The sequence below is a fragment of the Aplidium turbinatum genome, chromosome 3, assembly GCF_918807975.1.
Source record: "Aplidium turbinatum chromosome 3, kaAplTurb1.1, whole genome shotgun sequence".
Classification (NCBI taxonomy): Eukaryota; Metazoa; Chordata; class Ascidiacea; order Aplousobranchia; family Polyclinidae; genus Aplidium; species Aplidium turbinatum.
Window position 1 is genome coordinate 9,503,676 of NC_137474.1, and position 21,084 is coordinate 9,524,759.

The 21,084-nt window shown below is 37.8% G+C and overlaps 1 protein-coding gene across 1 annotated transcript; it reads left to right on the forward strand.

The window, feature by feature from the left end:
• Nucleotides 1–261: 261 nt before the first annotated feature.
• Nucleotides 262–4,528, forward strand: LOC145765890 (alpha-enolase-like). The gene is made up of 9 exons (XM_082577556.1): nt 262–518; nt 1,014–1,142; nt 1,537–1,670; nt 2,111–2,350; nt 2,648–2,794; nt 2,911–3,050; nt 3,492–3,608; nt 3,803–3,970; nt 4,208–4,528. Exons 1-9 carry the CDS (start codon nt 332–334, stop codon nt 4,272–4,274), a joined length of 1,329 nt encoding a protein of 442 aa, XP_082433682.1. The 5' UTR covers nt 262–331; the 3' UTR covers nt 4,275–4,528.
• The last annotated feature ends 16,556 nt before the right edge of the window (nt 4,529–21,084 follow it).

Sequence of the window (21,084 nt, forward strand, 5' to 3'; positions counted from 1 at the left end):
CACACTTCTTGGACAGCTTTCCACTCAAAAGGACTTACGTCAAATAGTTTTCAGGCTACCATACCCTAACCTATGTTATTTTAACTAACTTGAAACATAAGTAATATTATTGAAACATAAGTTTTGAATTGCCCTCTGTAGTAACCAGACTGCCAACAACTCAAAATTACAAGTGTTGACTAATAGCCTAGATTCTTTCCAAACTTACCAATGATTGTACGGTATCTTAAATTCTGTATTTGTTCTACTGTTTTCAGATTATACAACTTTGGAATAGTCAAATATTGGAAATTAATTGTTTTTATCATCTTTTGATATAATACAACCTACAATGCCTGGCTCTATTCTTAAAATTCATGCTCGGCAAATTTATGACAGCAGAGGAAATCCTACTGTAGAAGTGGACCTCACAACTAAAAACGGACTGTTTCGCGCAGCTGTTCCAAGTGGCGCTTCAACTGGTATTTATGAAGCTCTTGAATTAAGAGATAAAGATCCTAAAGCATTTTTAGGGAAAGGTAATTTACTTTGTTATTTACATTAGATTCAACCTATTTCGTCCCCCGAAATAGGTTGAATCCTTATTAAGGGTTCAGGTTATAAATAGAAACATTTCTAACCCTAACCAATAGGTTGAATCCTTATTAAGGTTATAGAAACATTTCTAATCCTAACCCTTAATAAGGATGCAACCTATTTCGTCCCCTGAAAAGATTGAGAGAAATTTTGAAATGTTTGCGGCAACTCGGATCAGCGACTTGGGCTTTGTTGTATTTTTTTCTCGATCTTTTCAGGGAACGAAATCAGGGATGAAGTGGTCAGGGGACAAAATAGATTGCACCCATTTACATCAGGCTCAGGCATGAAGCAAGTGGTTTCATGTGAAAGTCTCTGCAATATTTGTGTGTAAACTTAAGTTGAACTAATTTTGGATCTTTTTTTAAATCAGAAAAAAATCATGAAATGTTGTGGCTATATAATACAATACATAATATGCGTATGCATTTTTTTAGGTGTTTCAAAGGCCATTGCAAATGTTAACAGCAAGATTGCTCCTGCTTTAGTTGGAAAAGACCTTGACTTAACAAATCAAGCTGCAGTTGATAAAATTATGATTGATTTGGATAACACAGATAACAAAGGTAAGTGGTATGATTAAAAGTTGGTAGGCTAATAGTTATAATTCATTTAATTAAATAAGTAGCCTATAATACAGTGTTATTTCCAAGGTCAATCAAAGCCATTTGCTAGTCTTGACAAAGTCGTAATGACAGGTGCAATCATTATGAAGCTTGAAATTGTGCCTTCACACTCTTGCTACTTTACTTACAACTATTTAAACACTAGGCTAGTTATGCTTAGGTGGTTTATTTATTTGCTGATGCATTAACAGTGTGTCACAGCCAAGTGATTTTTTTCTTTGTTGGAAGCTTCACCATTGGTGAACCACCAATGTTCTGGTAATTTTTTAAGTAAAAACATTGCTGAAAGTTTAAGCTCATTTCACAAAGCCTACATTTTTTCTTTCACTCACAGCTTCCCTTGGTGCAAATGCCATACTTGGAGTTTCGCTTGCTGTAGCCAAAGCAGCAGCAGCACAAAAGGGTGTTCCTCTGTACCGTCACTTGGCTGACCTTGCTGGGAATAAAGAAGTTCTTCTGCCAGTTCCTGTATGTTCAAATTAAGATACTATTTGTATTGATAGTTGAAACAATTCTAAAGTATAATGTAAAGTTAATGAGACAATTTTGTTTAATTTTCTTAGTACGGTACATTTATGCAAAGATAACCAACTTTGCAATTTTTTAATGAATTTTAGCAATGGTAAAATTTCCCGATTTTAACTCCACAGCCTGGTGATTAGCAGAACTGAACTAATTATTTCATTCTTTTGTTTTAATTCAATTGTGTGATATGCTTTTTATATTAAACACTGCCTAAACTTGTGGGTTTTATACCAGGGAGCATGTCTGGAGGCCTTCAGTAACTTCAACAACAGGTGCCAATAACAAGATGCTTATCCTCCTTTGATCAAGTGATACTGTCTCCTGAAATCCAGTGGAAAAATAAAATTAGAGAAAGATTCTACAAAACATCGTTTTTGTTTCAGTCATTTAATGTGATAAATGGCGGAAGCCACGCTGGGAACAAACTGGCCATGCAGGAGTTCATGATCTTCCCATCTGGAGCTTCCTCCTTCAGTGAAGCAATGAGGATGGGTTCCGAAACTTACCAAAATTTGAAGTCGGTCATCAAGAAGAAGTATGGTCAAGATGCCACCAACGTTGGAGATGAAGGAGGATTTGCTCCTAACATTATGAGCAACAAGGAGGCATTGGAATTGATCAAGGTTTGCTTTATTTGTGCTATCTTTGGAATTACTATTACTTTGATGCTTTCATGATTGATAAAGACTAGAACCAGAATAGAGTGGGATGCTTTTCGAGATCACTAAATCTATGTAATCTAGAGTACCTGGTTTTAATGGTTCCAGTAATCTCTAAAAATCTATGTACATAAGTACGTTACCACGTGTTACAGCTTTTGACTTGAATTTAAACTCATGTTTGCTTCTGGTTATTTTTAATGGTAAATCCCCGATCATTCTTTCACCAAAGGTATGTGTTTTTATTGATTTGTCAAACAGGAGGCAATTGAAAAAGCAGGATACACTGGAAAGATTAACATATGCATGGACACTGCCGCTTCGGAGTTTTGGGATTCAAAATTGGGAAAATATGACTTGGATTTCAAGAATACCCAAAAAGGCGACCCTGCAGACAAAGAAAGATTTGTACGTGTTTGAAAGTCATGTGAATCAAACACAAGTTAACATGAATCAAACACAAGTTAACATCCAGTACGAACGATAGGTCCATCAGGAGTTTTTAACATGTTATTCTGCCTTAGAAAACTCCCGCCGAGCTTGGAGATGTGTATCGGAGCTTCATGAAGGAGTATCCCATTGTCTCCATGGAGGATCCATTTGATCAAGACGATTGGGAAGGTTACACCGCTTTCACTGCTTCGGTGAAAGAGCAAGTGGTTGGGTACGTCACCGGGTTGATTTTCTAGTTTCTAGTGTACTTCTATATCTTTTGTTCCTTGTTTGAAATTGTAGTTGATCCACACAGGCAAAAAGTCAACACAAAATTGAAACTTTAATTGAAGAACTACTTTAAATCACAATTTGAAAATGTTTAGTTTCATAATCAAAACGTCTTCCCGTGTGCAAGTTTAATTTAAAGACGGATTGATTTTGTCCACCTAACCAGCTCAATACCCGGTTTGCTATAGCTTTTGCAAAACTTTAACCTCCTGTTTATCACTGATGAACATGATGATTAAATCATCAGTCTTGCATTGCAAAAAAGTGGATTTAGTAGTAATTAGTATGTTAAATATTTGATAAAGATGCGGCAGCTAAGCAATGTAAGCATTTTAACGTTTTGTTACGTCGAACTTATTTGTCTGTGATTCCTGTGTTACAGTGACGATCTCTTGGTGACCAACCCCACAAGAATTCGAACTGCCCTGGAAAAGAAAGCCTGCAATGCTCTTCTGCTCAAAGTCAACCAAATCGGCTCTCTGACTGAGGCAATCAATGCGTGAGTTCTTTGAGAGATTGAACACAATTACAAAATTAAACGTTCCCCTAAAAGTGTGTGACGTCACAGTAGCCACGTGGAACATTGGAGCTTTATTGTTTTGCTTAAAAGAACCTAAAATCACAATTTAGGTTAAGACTATGCTGTACTTTCCCTGACATTTTTACGTATTCTCAAAATTCCAATACTTTCAGGTGCAAACTCGCTCAAGAAAACAAATGGGGCGTGATGGTGTCTCACAGATCCGGAGAGACGGAGGACAGCTTCATTGCGGATCTTGTCGTCGGCCTTTGCACTGGCCAGATAAAAACCGGCGCTCCTTGCAGGTCGGAACGTCTTGCCAAGTACAATCAACTTCTCAGGTAACTTTTTATATTGTTTATCTGCAGTTTACTTACGGTAACGTTAACTTACCGATTTATATGCATCGAAGCGTTCGTGTTTTGTCGCGCTGCTGAAATCACCAAAGCAACATCACATAAGAGCGCAACGCTAAGCACACCACCGCGGGAAGCGATTTTTGCTAATCATGCTTGTACTGACTACTGAGTACTGTGCAAGAGTTGTAGCGTATCATTTTGCATGCATTTATTTTCCAGAATCGAGGAAGAGCTTGGCGCCGGGGCCAAATTCGCTGGAGCAAAATGGCGCACTCCACTTTGTTAGAATTTTCACAGCAGTTTCAAATCAACACTGTCTTTAATAATTATAGTTATGCTTAAATTAACTCTGAAGTTGTTGTCACAGTTGCATGTTGTAGCTAGACCAGAATGTCGTTTCTTGATCTATATTTTCGCTTGGAAAGCGATTCGTGTTCTGCATTCGCGTGATATTATACAGGATTTGTTGCCAATTGTATTCTATATCCCACCCAATCTTTATCAATAAAGCTTGTTGCACAATAAATGCTTCATGAACTATTTATTAGACGGTTGCTTTGTAGCTAGGAATAGTCAGCTTACCCGTCCAATTAGGTCAGGGTAATTTCTTTCGAAGCTTGACTAAAATACAATTTTGGTAGAGAGGTGACTTTCTTTGACCATATACAGATAAAACCAAGCAACCACACGGCATTTAACATCATACAATTAGAGTGAACATAAAACTATTAAACTACGAACGTTTTCGGCCATACTCAAGTTAGCCCTTCTCAAGCAACGGAAATAACTGATTTTACAATAACATCTACATTGACCACCGTCTCCTCTGCTTTGCAGTTTCATTCTTGTGCGTTTCTTTTTTCAATGCATTGTGTAGATCAGTTATTTTCAATGTAGGTGTTAGGCTACTGTAAAATCAGTTATTTCCGTTACGGTACTTGAGAAGGGCTAACCTGAGTATGGCCGAAAACGTTTATAGTTTTATGTTCACTCTAATTGTATAATGTTAAATGCCGTGTGGTTGCTTGGTTTTATCTGTCTATGACTACTAAAAAGCATATAAAAAAGTCGTGAAATAATGCAACACTTTCGGCTTTCATAAATTTATGTTCAGCAATCAAAATACCGCACGCTGATGACCAGGGCTGTGGAGCAGACGTAAATGTTAAGTTGTTCCAGCTCTGGAGCTCTCTTATCATAAATTAGCTCCTGCTAGGCTGCTCCGGACCTTATTGATACCAGGCTCCGAAAAGTGCTTTCATTAAAATAATGACGACACATCATATTAATTTCTAAAGCTTAAACTTGCCTGCAGTCAACATGCGGAACTGCGTTTTAAAACATATTCGTTGATTCGACGTCCGATTACACAAATAATTTCTTAATTTTGTGAAGAGTTGCTGTTAAATTATGTGAATTCAGCCAATAGTAGTAGCATCTTATGAAATGCATCGGAGCCGGAGCTATTTTTCAAACAACTGGCTCCAGCTCAACTTGAATTTCGCATAGAGCTACAGCTCCTGCTCCGTTGAAAATGCACGGCCCCTGGGCTCTGGCTCCAAAGCCTTGCTGATGACAACCAAGAAGTTTTTTGTTTACGCAAGAAAAAAAACAGGGGAAGTGCGTGACCAATCCGACAAAATGTAATTTACTTCATTTTTTCGCAAAATCTTTCCGCTCTGCGGAATTGGGGCTTTCTTTCGCTGAAAAATTTATCGCTTGGGAATGCTGCGCTATTTGCATTGAATTTCACTGGTTTGCGCTAGCAGCAAAAATAAAATTGAATTTGATTTAGTTAGTAACGACTTTCATGAGATAATACCAGAGCCACTATATACATATATATAGTGGCTCTGATAATACAGTGCTGTTTTTACTTGAAAATATATGGCAACACTAAGAATGTTTTTGAATTGATTGAATTGAATGATGATTGATTGATTGATGATGATTGATTGAATCTTTATCCTCGGACTGGGAAAGCTTCTTGAAGAGCTTAATCCTGGTAGTTTCGCATAGCCTACTTGTAGAGGCTTTGAATCACTGACACAGGCCCGGTCACCGAGATTGACAGAGTGAAGTTTCCGATTGTTGAAGTCTTTGTTTGCCATGGAACTATTCCATCCATTAGATGCCGCTGAATGGAGAGCAGTCCTTAACCTGCGTTGCTCAAGCGCACACCCCGAGAGTCGAACTAGCACCGCTTGATCTTGAAGCTTCTTCGTTCCAGAAGTCATGCGCTATCGTTAACCAACTGAGATCAGGATGCTGACGCTGTAATAGACTATAGGACCACCGTCATTCTGGCAGAATAATTCTGCGCGATCCGCCTAAAAAAATGATCCGTAAAAATTTGCGCGATAAACAATGCGATGAAAGTAGCAACACTCGGAAGCTGATAAAATCACTTCTCGTTACCACATCAAAGCAAATCTTATATTTTTTCCATAGCCAAATGAACAGTGAACACAGAAATTTAAATAAAAAACTCGACTTGTCAAAGATAAAGCAACTGCAATTGCGAAAAGTTAGACAAAAAATCGTATCTATTAAGACTGCTATATGTGATATGGCAAGAAAAGTAAGCATCACAAAAACGACTATAAAAATACTTTCCCGATATATTTTTCGGAATTTTATTTTTGAATCGTGTTCAGAATTAAATTTCCTTTCCAGGGATGGCAAGCTCGTGGTGGGGCAGACGAAGGAAACGCGAGCAGAATGGTTTAAAAATGGAAAAAATGTCTTGCGTATTTAAAAACAAATAGAGATTTTAACGTTGATAAACGCCTTCAATTAAGCGTCTATAAAAATATTTTCCCGATATATTTTTCCGAATTTTATTTTTGAATCGTGTTCAGAATTAAATTTCCTTTCCAGGGGTGGCAAGCTCGTGGTGGGGCAGACGAAGGAAACGCGAGCAGAATGGTTTAAAAATGGGGGAAATGTCTTACGTATTTAAAAATAGAGATTTTAACGTTTATAGACGCCTTCAATCAAGCGCCTATAAAAATATTTTCCCGAAATATTTTTCGGAATTTTATTTTTGAATCGTGTTCAGAATTAAATTTCCTTTCCAGGGGTGGCAAGCTCGTGGTGGGGCAGACGAAGGAAACGCGAGCAGAATGGTTTAAAAATGGGGGAAATGTCTTATGTATTTAAAAATAAATAGAGTTTTTAACGTATATAGACGCCTTCAATTAGGCGCCTATAAAAATATTTTCCCGAAATATTTTTCGGAATTTTATTTTTGAATCGTGTTCAGAATTAAATTTCCTTTCCAGGGGTGGCAAGCTCGTGGTGGGGCAGACAAAGGAAACGCGAGCAGAATGGTTTAAAAATGGGGGAAATGTCTTACGTATTTAAAAATAAATAGAGATTTTAACGTTTATAGACGCCTTCAATCAAGCGCCTATAAAAATATTTTCCCGAAATATTTTTCGGAATTTTATTTTTGAATCGTGTTCAGAATTAAATTTCCTTTCCAGGGATGGCAAGCTCGTGGTAGGGCAGACGAAGGAAACGCGAGCAGAATGGTTTAAAAATGGGGGAAATGTCTTACGTATTTAAAAATAAATAGAGATTTTTACGTTTATAGACGCCTTCAATTAGGCGCCTATAAAAATATTTTCCCGAAATATTTTTCGGAATTTTATTTTTGAATCGTGTTCAGAATTAAATTTCCTTTTCAGGGGTGGCAAGCTCGTGGTGGGGCAAACAAAGGAAACGCGAGCAGAATGGTTTAAAAATGGGGGAAATGTCTTACGTATTTAAAAATAAATAGAGATTTTAACGTTTATAGACGCCTTCAATCAAGCGCCTATAAAAATATTTTCCCGAAATATTTTTCGGAATTTTATTTTTGAATCGTGTTCAGAATTAAATTTCCTTTCCAGGGATGGCAAGCTCGTGGTGGGGCAGACGAAGGAAACGCGAGCAGAATGGTTTAAAAATGGGGGAAATGTCTTACGTATTTAAAAATAAATAGAGTTTTTAACGTATATGCACGCCTTCAATTAAGCGTCTATAAAAATATTTTCCCGATATATTTTTCCGAATTTTATTTTTGAATCGTGTTCAGAATTAAATTTCCTTTCCAGGGGTGGCAAGCTCGTGGTGGGGCAGACGAAGGAAACGCGAGCAGAATGGTTTAAAAATGGGGGAAATGTCTTACGTATTTAAAAATAGAGATTTTAACGTTTATAGACGCCTTCAATCAAGCGCCTATAAAAATATTTTCCCGAAATATTTTTCGGAATTTTATTTTTGAATCGTGTTCAGAATTAAATTTCCTTTCCAGGGGTGGCAAGCTCGTGGTGGGGCAGACGAAGGAAACGCGAGCAGAATGGTTTAAAAATGGGGGAAATGTCTTACGTATTTAAAAATAAATAGAGTTTTTAACGTATATGCACGCCTTCAATTAAGCGTCTATAAAAATATTTTCCCGATATATTTTTCGAAATTTTATTTTTGACTCGTGTTCAGAATTAAATTTCCTTTCCAGGGGTGGCAAGCTCGTGGTGGGGCAGACGAAGGAAACGCGAGCAGAATGGTTTAAAAATGGGGGAAATGTCTTACGAATTTAAAAATAAATAGAGATTTTAACGTATATAGACGCCTTCAATTGACCGTCTATAAAAATATTTTCCCGAAATATTTTTCGGAATTTTATTTTTGAATCGTGTTCAGAATTAAATTTGCTTTCCAGGGATGGCAAGCTCGTGGTGGGGCAGACGAAGGAAACGCAAGCAGAATGGTTTAAAAATGGGGGAAATGTCTTACGTATTTAAAAATAAATAGAGATTTTAACGTTGATAAACGCCTTCAATTAGGCGCCTATAAAAATATTTTCCCGAAATATTTTTCGGAATTTTATTTTTGAATCGTGTTCAGAATTAAATTTCCTTTCCAGGGGTGGCAAGCTCGTGGTGGGGCAGACGAAGGAAACGCGAGCAGAATGGTTTAAAAATGGGAGAAATGTCTTACGTATTTAAGAATAGAGATTTTAACGTTTATAGACGCCTTCAATCAAGCGCCTATAAAAATCTTTTCCCGATATATTTTTCGGAATTTTATTTTTGAATCGTGTTCAGAATTAAATTTCCTTTCCAGGGGTGGCAAGCTCGTGGTGGGGCAGACGAAGGAAACGCGAGCAGAATGGTTTAAAAATGGGGGAAATGTCTTACGTATTTAAAAATAAATAGAGTTTTTAACGTATATGCACGCCTTCAATTAAGCGTCTATAAAAATATTTTCCCGATATATTTTTCGGAATTTTATTTTTGAATCGTGTTTAGAATTAAATTTCCTTTCCAGGGGTGGCAAGCTCGTGGTGGGGCAGACGAAGGAAACGCAAGCAGAATGGTTTAAAAATGGAAGAAATGTCTTACGTATTTAATAATAAATAGAGATTTTAACGTTTATAGACGCCTTCAATTGACCGTCTATAAAAATATTTTCCCGAAATATTTTTCGGAATTTTATTTTTGAATCGTGTTTAGAATTAAATTTCCTTTCCAGGGGTGGCAAGCTCGTGGTGGGGCAGACGAAGGAAACGCGAGCAGAATAGTTTAAAAATGGAAGAAATGTCTTGCGTATTTAAAAATAAATAGAGATTTTAACGTTTATAGACGCCTTCAATTGACCGTCTATAAAAATATTTTCCCGAAATATTTTTCGGAATTTTATTTTTGAATCGTGTTCAGAATTAAATTTCCTTTCCAGGGGTGGCAAGCTCGTGGTGGGGCAGACGAAGGAAACGCGAGCAGAATGATTTAAAATTGGTGGAAATATTATGCGTATTTAAAATTAAATAAGGATTTTGACGTTTTGGCAAGCCTTCAATTGAGCGTTTATAAAAGATAGTTGAAAAATTGGAAATTACAGAAAATAATGGAAAAGACCTGTACAAAAATAAATTCCTTGTGTTACATTTGTTCATTAAGTTCTGTATTGTTGTAAGGTTTTCCCACCGCACCTTTGAGGCAACCTTATACGGTCGTTAGGCTTTTTGTTAACGCAGGACCTGTCGCCAGTAGCCATATTACACCTGCTTATACAGCACATCTTGAGTAGTGCAAAAAAATTGTACAGAATAGGTAATGCTTTATCAATATTGAACTTTTCAGAATTTGACAAAATGATGTGTAAATTGAAGAGATCCTAATTTGAAAACTTAAATTTCTCTAGAAAGCGATTATAGGCTATACATTTCGAATGGGTATTTTTTTAAGTTTTAATAGATTACAGCATCTACAATGATTTGATTTAGAAATCACTAGGTTTGTTTGTCGTATCCAGACTTACACCTGGTGGTTGAAGATTTGGATTAAGTGGACACGAAAGCAATGAAGCCAATCTTCGTGTCCACTTTCAGGCATGCCTTTAAGTGTCCTGCCAAAGACACACCCGCATGCTCTTGAACGGTGTCGAACCCGGTGCTCTTTCGATTGCCTTTCCAAGTTCTCACCACTCGGCTATGCAGCCGACCTCACCACTCGGCTATGTAGTAGGTATCAGTTAATGAAGAATAATTTGTATTCTCTGAGCACAACATAAACTTCTAAACATTTGTTCAGCAAATCGAGTAGGATGCTGCGGATTCTTTTGCTGTATTCAGTCTTTAGCTTTTACGTAGAAAAACAAGTATCCGCGATCCTGTATTACCTTTGTCATTTCGCAGAACGAAATACATCGAACTTTTTTGTCATTAAATTCCCAAACTACATTGGCTCCTTCTAGACAATAACAAATGTAATGGCCGTTTTCCTTCCCTTCACCAAAATGTGCAATGGCACTTACGAATTTGTAATTACATTCAACGCCATTTGCATCCTCAAGAGTAAAAGTTTCATCTGCTGTGACACATCTTTTGGATTTGATTACACCAGTATTTCTACCTAAAGACAGAACCAAAATTTTGGGGAAACTAAATATTTGTTTACTCGTAGTGCAGTTCACACTTGTACATTTACAACATGGTGACATTTCGTTGTCAACGAGCAAGTTCTTTAGATATAAGGATAAAAGATTATTTTCCGAAATCCAGTGGTACATTGGTAGAAATAATACTTTTTCGTTATTTCTATGAAGCTCACTTTTTGAACCGCATTCAATAGGCTACACTGGTGATACGTGACGTATTCCAGTGCCAATGTTATATCAGACCGCTCTAATAACAATGGCAATGACGATTCGCTAAAAAATTCGGCAGGGTCATGTTGCAAATCCAGTGGAAATTTACTTCTTATATCATTCAACGTGTTTTTAAGTAGTTTTTCTTCTACGTTTCTGTTAACAATAAGATTATGCATTATAAGAAATAAATTTCTGTCTAGTTTTGCAATACCTTTGTCGTTTTCCAGCCACGATATTGGCACATCACATGTTATAATTACAAATTTAAGCGCTTGCAATGCAACGTTCAACCAACAGGAGTTACCTACATTTACTAAGCCAGGAGGAAGATTGCTATTAGGAGTTCCAGATAGAATCATTAAATCAGGATGAGCTTTGATAGCGTTTGTAACGATGTAATATATCATCCAATGTCGATAGGTTGTGAAAAAATCAACATCCAAATTTCTTTGGTTAAGCTTTTCATTGCTGTTGTTGCAAAGAATATCCGCTGTCATGCAAACGGCCACTCCACAAGTATTGTTGTCTGGTTGCATCAAGATGTGTTTAGTGTCTACGGCACAATCGTCCTTACATAGCCCGTAATCAACCAAGACATTTAATAAACAATCTACGCCGTCACGAAAGAACTTTGAAACATCACTGGACATGCCATTGTTTAATGAATCATAGCAATGTAACAACTCCTTTTGGATGGAAAAATGTAACAAACGAAAATGACCATTGCACAAGAAAGGCAGAAGAACGACGGGTCGCAGTTTGTCCTCGTTTTCTATCATGGCCGTTTTGAAAAATTTTATTGACTTTACGGGTGTTCCTTGAAGAAGCTTGCTTGTGGAATCGCAGTCTAAAGCTCCTATGGCGTTAATGTTGCTCGGTTCATTGACTTTTAGCAAAATGTAAGCGTCTACCAGACGTTTGCTTAGCCAACCAACGGCCGTTGGATTTGTATAGTGCTTTTCCAATTCGCTCTTGATTTTCCTACAGGGGTTATTACACGCCGTAAGTAAATCTAGCCAAGACACTTCGTGGTTTTTGTCTATTACGAGAGCGGCATCAGATAAACAGTTACGATTTATTGCCAAACCGTGCCACACCTTTGTTGAAAATTCTTTCATGTACTCGAAATCTTTTTTTACAGCAGTCCAAAAGTCATTTATCCGTTTGTCATCACACATAGAGGTTGCAAAAGCAGTGTTTTTATAAACAGCCGATGTGGACATGGAGTCACTTATGACATTGCCGTATCGAATATGCTTTTTTGATTCATTGTTAGTGTAAAACCCAGATGAACGACGTTTTTTTGGTTTTCTAAATTTAGAAACTACCAGACTAGTGCAATGGTTTGACTGATCTTTTAATGTTTGGTCGCTTTTGTTTTTGGAAGAAATGTGAGGTTTTCTGTAACCTTGGTGTATATAATGTGCAGAGTATATTTTTTCACTAGTTCTGATTTCATTTTCATATTGTTCCACAAAATTATCGATACTTGCAACTCGCTTTCCTTTTAAATAAATTTGTTTCAAATCCCAAAAATGCTGCTCAATGATTCCTTGAGTTAAGTTATCCTGAGAAATATTTCTTAATTCGGAAGAAATAACATTTTTAAACCAAGAGGAATACCGAAAGTAGAGTTGATCATTTGGGCATTGATGATGAGACGAATGCCGGGATAAGTCTCCCAGAATTAGCTGCGAAGTTGTACTAATTCGACTTAAAACAATTCGAATGAGTTGGGAACAAAAGGTTTTGTCCATATAAACATTTTCGTGCTTTAGCTTTGAATTGCAATGGTTAAGGTGATACGAAAAGTTATTAGAATCTAAAAAAGCGACAAGTCGGTTATGGTAGCGTAAGTAAAATGGAGATTTCAATTCTTGTTTTTGATCCTCACGCATGCTGGTATGAAAATTGTCAGTCAGGTCGTTTACATCGGTTTCTTCAATTTCATTTGTTACTTTTGATTTAGTTTCGTAAGGTTTAACGCCTTGATGCAGTCTGTTAAAATGATAGTCCACTTGAAAAGACGTTCGTTCGCAATTGGTTACCCAAATAATGCTTTCCATTATTTCGTCCAGTTCACGCAGGGTTGTACATGCAAATAACAACGAAATCCAATGCATTGCAGTCAATCTGTGTTGTTTATGTTTGTAATGTTTTTTTGCCATAACTTTAGCTGCACGCATGGCATGACTCAAGCAATTGTGAACGAACGTTTTTTCTAAGTCGTACGTTATTGCCTCGCCTGTAACTACTCTCCAGCATCTGTTGTAATAATCTAACCTTGTCTCATTGCACATAGCACTTAATACAGCATTCCACATAGCCATGGAACCGTCAATCATCATCAATGCCGGCTTTTTTACTTTCCCGCAAATTTTTACAGTGTCCATTAAAAATTTTCCCAGAAAACTCCGTATACTCTCAGAATTATGAGTTGTTGCGATGTTTGTTGCCACCGGGAGCGCTGGACCCCCGGCGTATGGGCTTCTCACTAAAAGCGAATAAATTTGAAAGTCTTTTTCACCTTCTTGTTTTCTGACTATACTTCCAGTTGCGTCGAAATAAACTACATCAATGGGGCATAAATCCCGATAAAGTTTCACTTGTGCATTTGAATACATTATAACGCCTGGTGGATGTGTAGTTATTTGTCTTATAAAGGTTCGATTTTTCTTTTCAAACTCGTATCTCAGGCGATTGATGTTATACATCCAATTTTTTGAGTATCTATTGCAAAGCTTACCTTCACTTTTTATATTTCTCAAAACAGACGAGGCAGGAGCAAAGTTATACACTCCGTAAAATAGTTCATCTTCAGTTAAGTCATCTACCAACTTTCGGCCAACTTCGCTAGGATGTTTACATTGTAATTGTTCCATAAGTAATTTACGTTGTTCTCCTGCGACCGGCCTTCGTTTAACGCAATGCGATTCATGGCTACGCTTCCCCTTCACACTTGCGACTATTTCAACTTTATCAACGTACGAAAATATACGAATGGTCCCCTTTACTGAGCATTCACAACAACGCGAGTACTTGCAATACATGTTAGCATGGCCATTGTAAAATTTTGTATCGCCGCTACTTAGAGATTCAACTGCTGCTGGTTCTACCAAATAATGATTTCTGAAACAAAAAACACATCTGTCATAAATTTTTCTAACTTTTTTGCATATAATATCGCGATATAAACCAGATGAAAATCTATGCGCAGTGCGACTGGGAGTCATTTCTTTCCATTCATCTAACGTGAGGAATAACGACTTACTATCTATGTTAACCAATTCACAACGTCGTTCACGCTTTTGCGATACTGGCTCTTTAAAATCCCCTAACTCCTTCAATGTTTCATCAGAAATCCAAGGTTTCTGATTTTGGGAGTATCCAAAAATGCTACCTTCATTATCATTTACTCCGTTTGGGTCATTATTTTTGTTTTTTACATCAGTAAATATTTTTTGGCGATCAACTTTTAGGCCTACATCATCTTCAGCTTTGCCATCAGGTTTTAGATTATCTATTTCATTTAAGGTTTCATCAACTTTGACTTTTACATCAATAAATTTTTTTTTATTATTATTAACTTTTGCTTTTAGATCATCAATTTCGATTATTTTGTCAGTTTCGGTTTTTAGGTGATTAGTTTCGGTCTTTACGAAATTGTTGTCGCAGTTAGATAGAAGTAAGTTTGATCTATTATCAGACAATTGTAAATCATCAGAATTAGTTGGAGAGGCAGATTTACTAACGTTACAAAGCAAATCAGATTTCTGCTGGAAAACTGGAGGTAAGACATTTAAATGTTGAATGGGTTTGTTGCTTACACCAACAAGTTTATGACAAAACACGGAATTTGAAGAATGCAACACTATCTGTTCACCTTCGCATACAAGATGACTATTAGCACAATTCCATTGTTTTTCTGTTATAGCTAATGCCGGACTATTTGGTGAGAATATGCAGCGAGGGTGAAACCATTTCAAGCAAGTTCCGCAGCACACATATAGGGATCCGTCATTAGGCTTGTTACATATGCAGTAGAGAGGATTGTCTTCATGATTTTGTAAAGAAATGTCACTTCGATAGGCAACAGAAACAATTGTTTCGTTTTGATCTGGGTTATTCTGTTGACCAACATCGCAAAACTTTTGCGCACCTAGCGTTGAGGAGATATGTTGAGATGTCACGCCTTTCGCTATATCTTTTTGTTTAGAAGAAACATATAGTAGTTTTACCGATTCCCTAAAAGAAGAATCACGACGCCATCTAGATTTAATTGTTCTCACTTCAGAGCGAAAAAAGGAAGCAGGCCAATGATTTTCCTTTAGCATTGCTGCGACACATGAACCAGGAAGGTAGTCATCGCGAGGGAAGTCGTCCATATGCTTGCTGATGGAATTTGCTAATTCAATATCTAACTGAGAGGGCACAGTTTGTGATACCGAAGCGGAATTTGTTTTGAAATGATCTATTAAGTTTTTATTTTTTCGACAAAACGTCAACAAATATTTCTCTCGTTTAGAAGCAGCACACTTTGCACGAAAACTCGAAGACGTTAAAAACTCTACACGGTTTGATTTGTTGCTCAGGGAATGCAAATTATTTTTCGCTAAATACCTACCAATTTCATTTGCTGTTTGACTTACTAAGTCATCAGAAGCACCTCCAAAGTTCATTGTCAACACTTTGCTGTTACGTTTCGGAAAGGTGCTCTCTTGGCAAAGTTCATCAAAATGAAATAACGTTTCAAGTGGAGAAAACCGATTTTGCGAAACAAAGCTTCGAGTAGGATTACAACTGGCATCACGCGTCCCTGTAGCAGACCTCACACCAAGACCGGCACTATTCATGCTTTTAGCAGACCTCACAACAACAGGACCAGCACCACTCGTACGTGTGTCAGACTTCAAAACAGCACCAGAATAGGCACCACTCGTACCGGAAGCTGACATCACAGCACCAGGACCGACATCACTCGTCTTGGTAGCAGACCTCACACCAACAGGACCGGCACCACTCGAGCCTGTATTAGACTTAATAGCACCAGAGCAGGCACCACTCGTACCGGAAGCAGACATCACAGCACCAGAACAGGCACTACTCGACCCTGTACCAGTACTCACAACAACAGGACCAGCACCACTCGAGCCTGTATTAGACTTCATAACACCAGAGCAGGCACCACTCGTACCGGAAGCAGACATCACAGCACCAGAACAGGCACCACTCAATCCTGTACCAGACCTCACAACAACAGGACCGGCACTACTCGTCCTTTTAGCAGACCTCACAACAACAGGACCGGCACCACTCGTACATGTGTCAGATTTCATACCACCAGAACAGGCACCACTCATCCTTGTACCAGACCTCACAACAACAGGACCGGCACTACTCGTCCTTTTAGCAGACCTCACAACAACAGGACCAGCATCACTCGTACATGTGTCAGATTTCATACCACCAGAACAGGCACCACTTGTCCCTGTACCAGACCTCACAACAACAGGACCGGCACTACTCGTCCTTTTAGCAGAACTCACAACAACAGGACCAGCACCACTCGTACATGTGTCAGATTTCATACCACCAGAACAGGCACCACTTGTCCCTGTACCAGACCTCACAACAACAGAACCGGCACTACTCGTCCTTTTAGCAGACCTCACAACAACAGGACCAGCACCACTCGACCCTGTATTAGACTTCATACCACCAGAACAGGCACCACTCGTACCGGAAGCAGACATCACAGCACCAGAACAGGCACCACTCGACCCTGTACCAGACCTCACAACAACAGGACCGGCACTACTCGTCCTTTTAGCAGACCTCACAACAACAGGACCAGCACCACTCGTACATGTGTCAGATTTCATAGCACCAGAACAGGCACCACTCGTTCCTGTACCAGACCTCACAGCACCAGTCCTGACACTGGTCACGCGCTGACCGCAAAGTGCACTACTGACCGAGCCCCATACAAGATAAGAAAGCTTTCTTTTACCAACATGTTTGTTTCCACGTTGATGACTCTCCGCAGTGGGCACGTTGCTGACTTGTCGCGGTGGTGTAAGTACAATCGCACCTTCGGTAACCACATCTGCATACGTTCTTCCTTGTAGTGAAGGTCTCGGTGAGCCTGCATTTCGCTCGTGTTGATAAAAGATCAAATTTTTTGCTCACTTTAAATGTGGAGTGCTCTTTTCGTGGAAGAATAAAGAGATAGATAGCTCCGTGTTCTGCGACCCCAAAAACCCCTTATTCGACATAGGCCTATTATATGATCACATTACGCTAGTTTAAGGCTGTAGATTTTCATGATAGTTTTGAAGAGTCTATTCGAAATCAAACTCATTTAAGCACAGTTTTTGCGGGAAAATTCTGAAACTCTACAAAAATACTTTTTAGTAAAAGTGGAAACCCGTAATACATAACCGCACTAATTTCTAAAAACTTTTTGAAAAATGGTACACCCTAATGGATAGGCGTAGGCTTTCAATCGCAAGGTGTTACTTACGGGGATTTCCAAGAGTTGGAAATAGAGACGCTGTCAATGTTGGTCCCTCCAAGAATGTTCTCACGCCATCTTCCAAACGGCACATGTACTGCGCAAGACCAACATCCGACAAATGGATATCGTCATGCCAACAGGCATCGTCATCATCGATTTCCATTGATAGGTAATGAGAACGAGATAAATTGCGAGATACATGATCTAAGATGGAGTTGGCAATGGGAACTCGCAAAGAAGAGTCACCCCACTGCGGTAAAATGCTGCAAACTATCACCTGCAGTAACAAGTTTGGATTTAATTTGCTAAGTAATCGTTCAGTTCAGTTGTTTTTATTTCTGATCATCATATCAAAACAATACACGTCAACATAGCAAAGGTAGAGAATTGGGTAGAAGCGACAAAGCGCGAACGTTAAAACGTGCTTGTGACCAAAGTAAGTTATTGAGTAGAAAGAAATTTGGCACGGTTGAACACCTTTGAGCTACACTCTAAATGTTAAAATCTCTATTTTTAAATACGTAAGACATTTCTTCCATTTTTAAACCATTCTGCTCGCGTTTCCTTCGTCTGCCCCACCACGAGCTTGCCACCCCTGGAAAGGAAATTTAATTCTGAACACGATTCAAAAATAAAATTCCGAAAAATATTTCGGGAAAGTATTTTTATAGACGCCTAATTGAAGGCGTCTTTTAACGTTGAAATCTCTATTTATTTTTAAATACGCAAGACATTTCTTCCATTTTTAAACCATTCTGCTCGCGTTTCCTTCGTCTGCCCCACCACAAGCTTGCCACCCCTGGAAAGGAAATTTAATTCTGAACACGATTCAAAAATAAAATTCGGAAAAATATATCGGGAAAATATTTTTATAGGCGCCTAATTGAAGGCGTTTATCAACGTTAAAATCTCTATTTATTTTTAAATACGTAAGACATTTCCCCCATTTTTAAACCATTCTGCTTGCGTTTCCTTCGTCTGCCCCACCACGAGCTTGCCATCCCTGGAAAGGAAATTTAATTCTGAACACGATTCAAAAATAAAATTCCGAAAAATATTTCGGGAAAATATTTTTATAGACGGTCAATTGAAGGCGTCTATAAACGTTAAAATCTCTATTTATTTTTAAATACGTAAGACAATTCTTCCATTTTTAAACCATTCTGCTCGCGTTTCCTTCGTCTGCCCCACCACGAGCTTGCCACCCCTGGAAAGGAAATTTAATTCTGAACACGATTCAAAAATAAAATTCCGAAAAATATTTCGGGAAAATATTTTTATAGACGGTCAATTGAAGGCGTCTATAAACGTTAAAATCTCTATTTATTTTTAAATACGTAAGACATTTCTTCCATTTTTAAACCATTCTGCTCGCGTTTCCTTCGTCTGCCCCACCACGAGCTTGCCACCCCTGGAAAGGAAATTTAATTCTGAACACGATTCAAAAATAAAATTCGGAAAAATATATCGGGAAAATATTTTTATAGACGCTTAATTGAAGGCGTGCATATACGTTAAAAACTCTATTTATTTTTAAATACGTAAAACATTTCTTCCATTTTTAAACCATTCTGCTCGCGTTTCCTTCGTCTGCCCCACCACGAGCTTGCCACCCCTGGAAAGCAAATTTAATTCTGAACACGATTCAAAAATAAAATTCCGAAAAATATTTCGGGAAAATATTTTTATAGGCGCCTAATTGAAGGCGTTTATCAACGTTAAAATCTCTATTTATTTTTAAATACGTAAGACATTTCTTCCATTTTTAAACCATTCTGCTCGTGTTTCCTTCGTCTGCCCCACCACGAGCTTGCCATCCCTGGAAAGGAAATTTAATTCTGAACACGATTCAAAAATAAAATTCCGAAAAATATTTCGGGAAAATATTTTTATAGACGGTCAATTGAAGGCGTCTATAAACGTTAAAATCTCTATTTATTTTTAAATACGTAAGACATTTCCCCCATTTTTAAACCATTCTGCTCGCGTTTCCTTCGTCTGCCCCACCACGAGCTTGCCATCCCTGGAAAGGAAATTTAATTCTGAACACGATTCAAAAATAAAATTCGGAAAAATATTTCGGGAAAATATTTTTATAGACGGTCAATTGAAGGCGTCTATAAACGTTAAAATCTCTATTTATTTTTAAATACGTAAGACATTTCTTCCATTTTTAAACCATTCTGCTCGCGTTTCCTTCGTCTGCCCCACCACGAGCTTGCCACCCCTGGAAAGGAAATTTAATTTTGAACACGATTCAAAAATAAAATTCCGAAAAATATTTTTATAGGCGCCTAATTGAAGGCGTCTATAAACGTTAAAATCTCTATTTATTTTTAAATACGTAAGACATTTCCCCCATTTTTAAACCATTCTGCTCGCGTTTCCTTCGTCTGCCCCACCACGAGCTTGCCACCCCTGGAAAGGAAATTTAATTCTGAACACGATTCAAAAATAAAATTTCGAAAAATATATCGGGAAAATATTTTTATAGGCGCCTAATTGAAGGCGTCTATATACGTTAAAAACTCTATTTACTTTTAAATACATAAGACATTTACCCCATTTTTAAACCATTCTGCTCGCGTTTCCTTCGTCTGCCCCACCACGAGCTTGCCATCCCTGGAAAGGAAATTTAATTCTAAACACGATTCAAAAATAAAATTCCGAAAAATATTTCGGGAAAATATTTTTATAGATGCCTAATTGAAGGCGTCTTTTAACGTTGAAATCTCTATTTGTTTTTAAATACGTAAGACATTTACCACATTTTTAAACCATTCTGCTCGCGTTTCCTTCGTCTGCCCCACCACGAGCTTGCCACCCCTGGAAAGGAAATTTAATTCTGAACACGATTCAAAAATAAAATTTCGAAAAATATATCGGAAAAATATTTTTATAGACGCCTAATTGAAGGCGTTTATCAACGTTAAAATCTCTATTTGTTTTTAAATACGCAAGACATTTTTTCCATTTTTAAACCATTCTGCTCGCGTTTCCTTCGTCTGCCCCACTACGAGCTTGCCATCCCTGGAAAGCAAATTTAATTCTGAACACGATTCAAAAATAAAATTCCGAAAAATATTTCGGGAAAATATTTTTATAGACGGTCAATTGAAGGCGTCTATAAACGTTAAAATCTCTGTTTATTTTTAAATACGTAAGACATTTCTTCCATTTTTAAACCATTCTGCTCGCGTTTCCTTCGTCTGCCCCACCACGAGCTTGCCACCCCTGGAAAGGAAATTTAATTCTGAACACGATTCAAAAATAAAATTCCGAAAAATATATCGGGAAAATATTTTTATAGACGCTTAATTGAAGGCGTGCATATACGTTAAAAACTCTATTTATTTTTAAATACGTAAGACATTTCCCCCATTTTTAAACCATTCTGCTCGCGTTTCCTTCGTCTGCCCCACCACGAGCTTGCCACCCCTGG

What these genes read in the sequence shown, in the direction of transcription:
- LOC145765890 (XM_082577556.1), top strand. Translation starts at nt 332, where the DNA reads ATGCCTGGCTCTATTCTTAAAATTCATGCTCGGCAAATTTATGACAGC. An exon ending in TAAAGCATTTTTAGGGAAAG is followed by an intron (nt 519 to 1,013) that starts GTAATTTACTTT and finishes GCATTTTTTTAG; the next exon opens with GTGTTTCAAAGGCCATTGCA. An exon ending in GGATAACACAGATAACAAAG is followed by an intron (nt 1,143 to 1,536) that starts GTAAGTGGTATG and finishes TTTCACTCACAG; the next exon opens with CTTCCCTTGGTGCAAATGCC.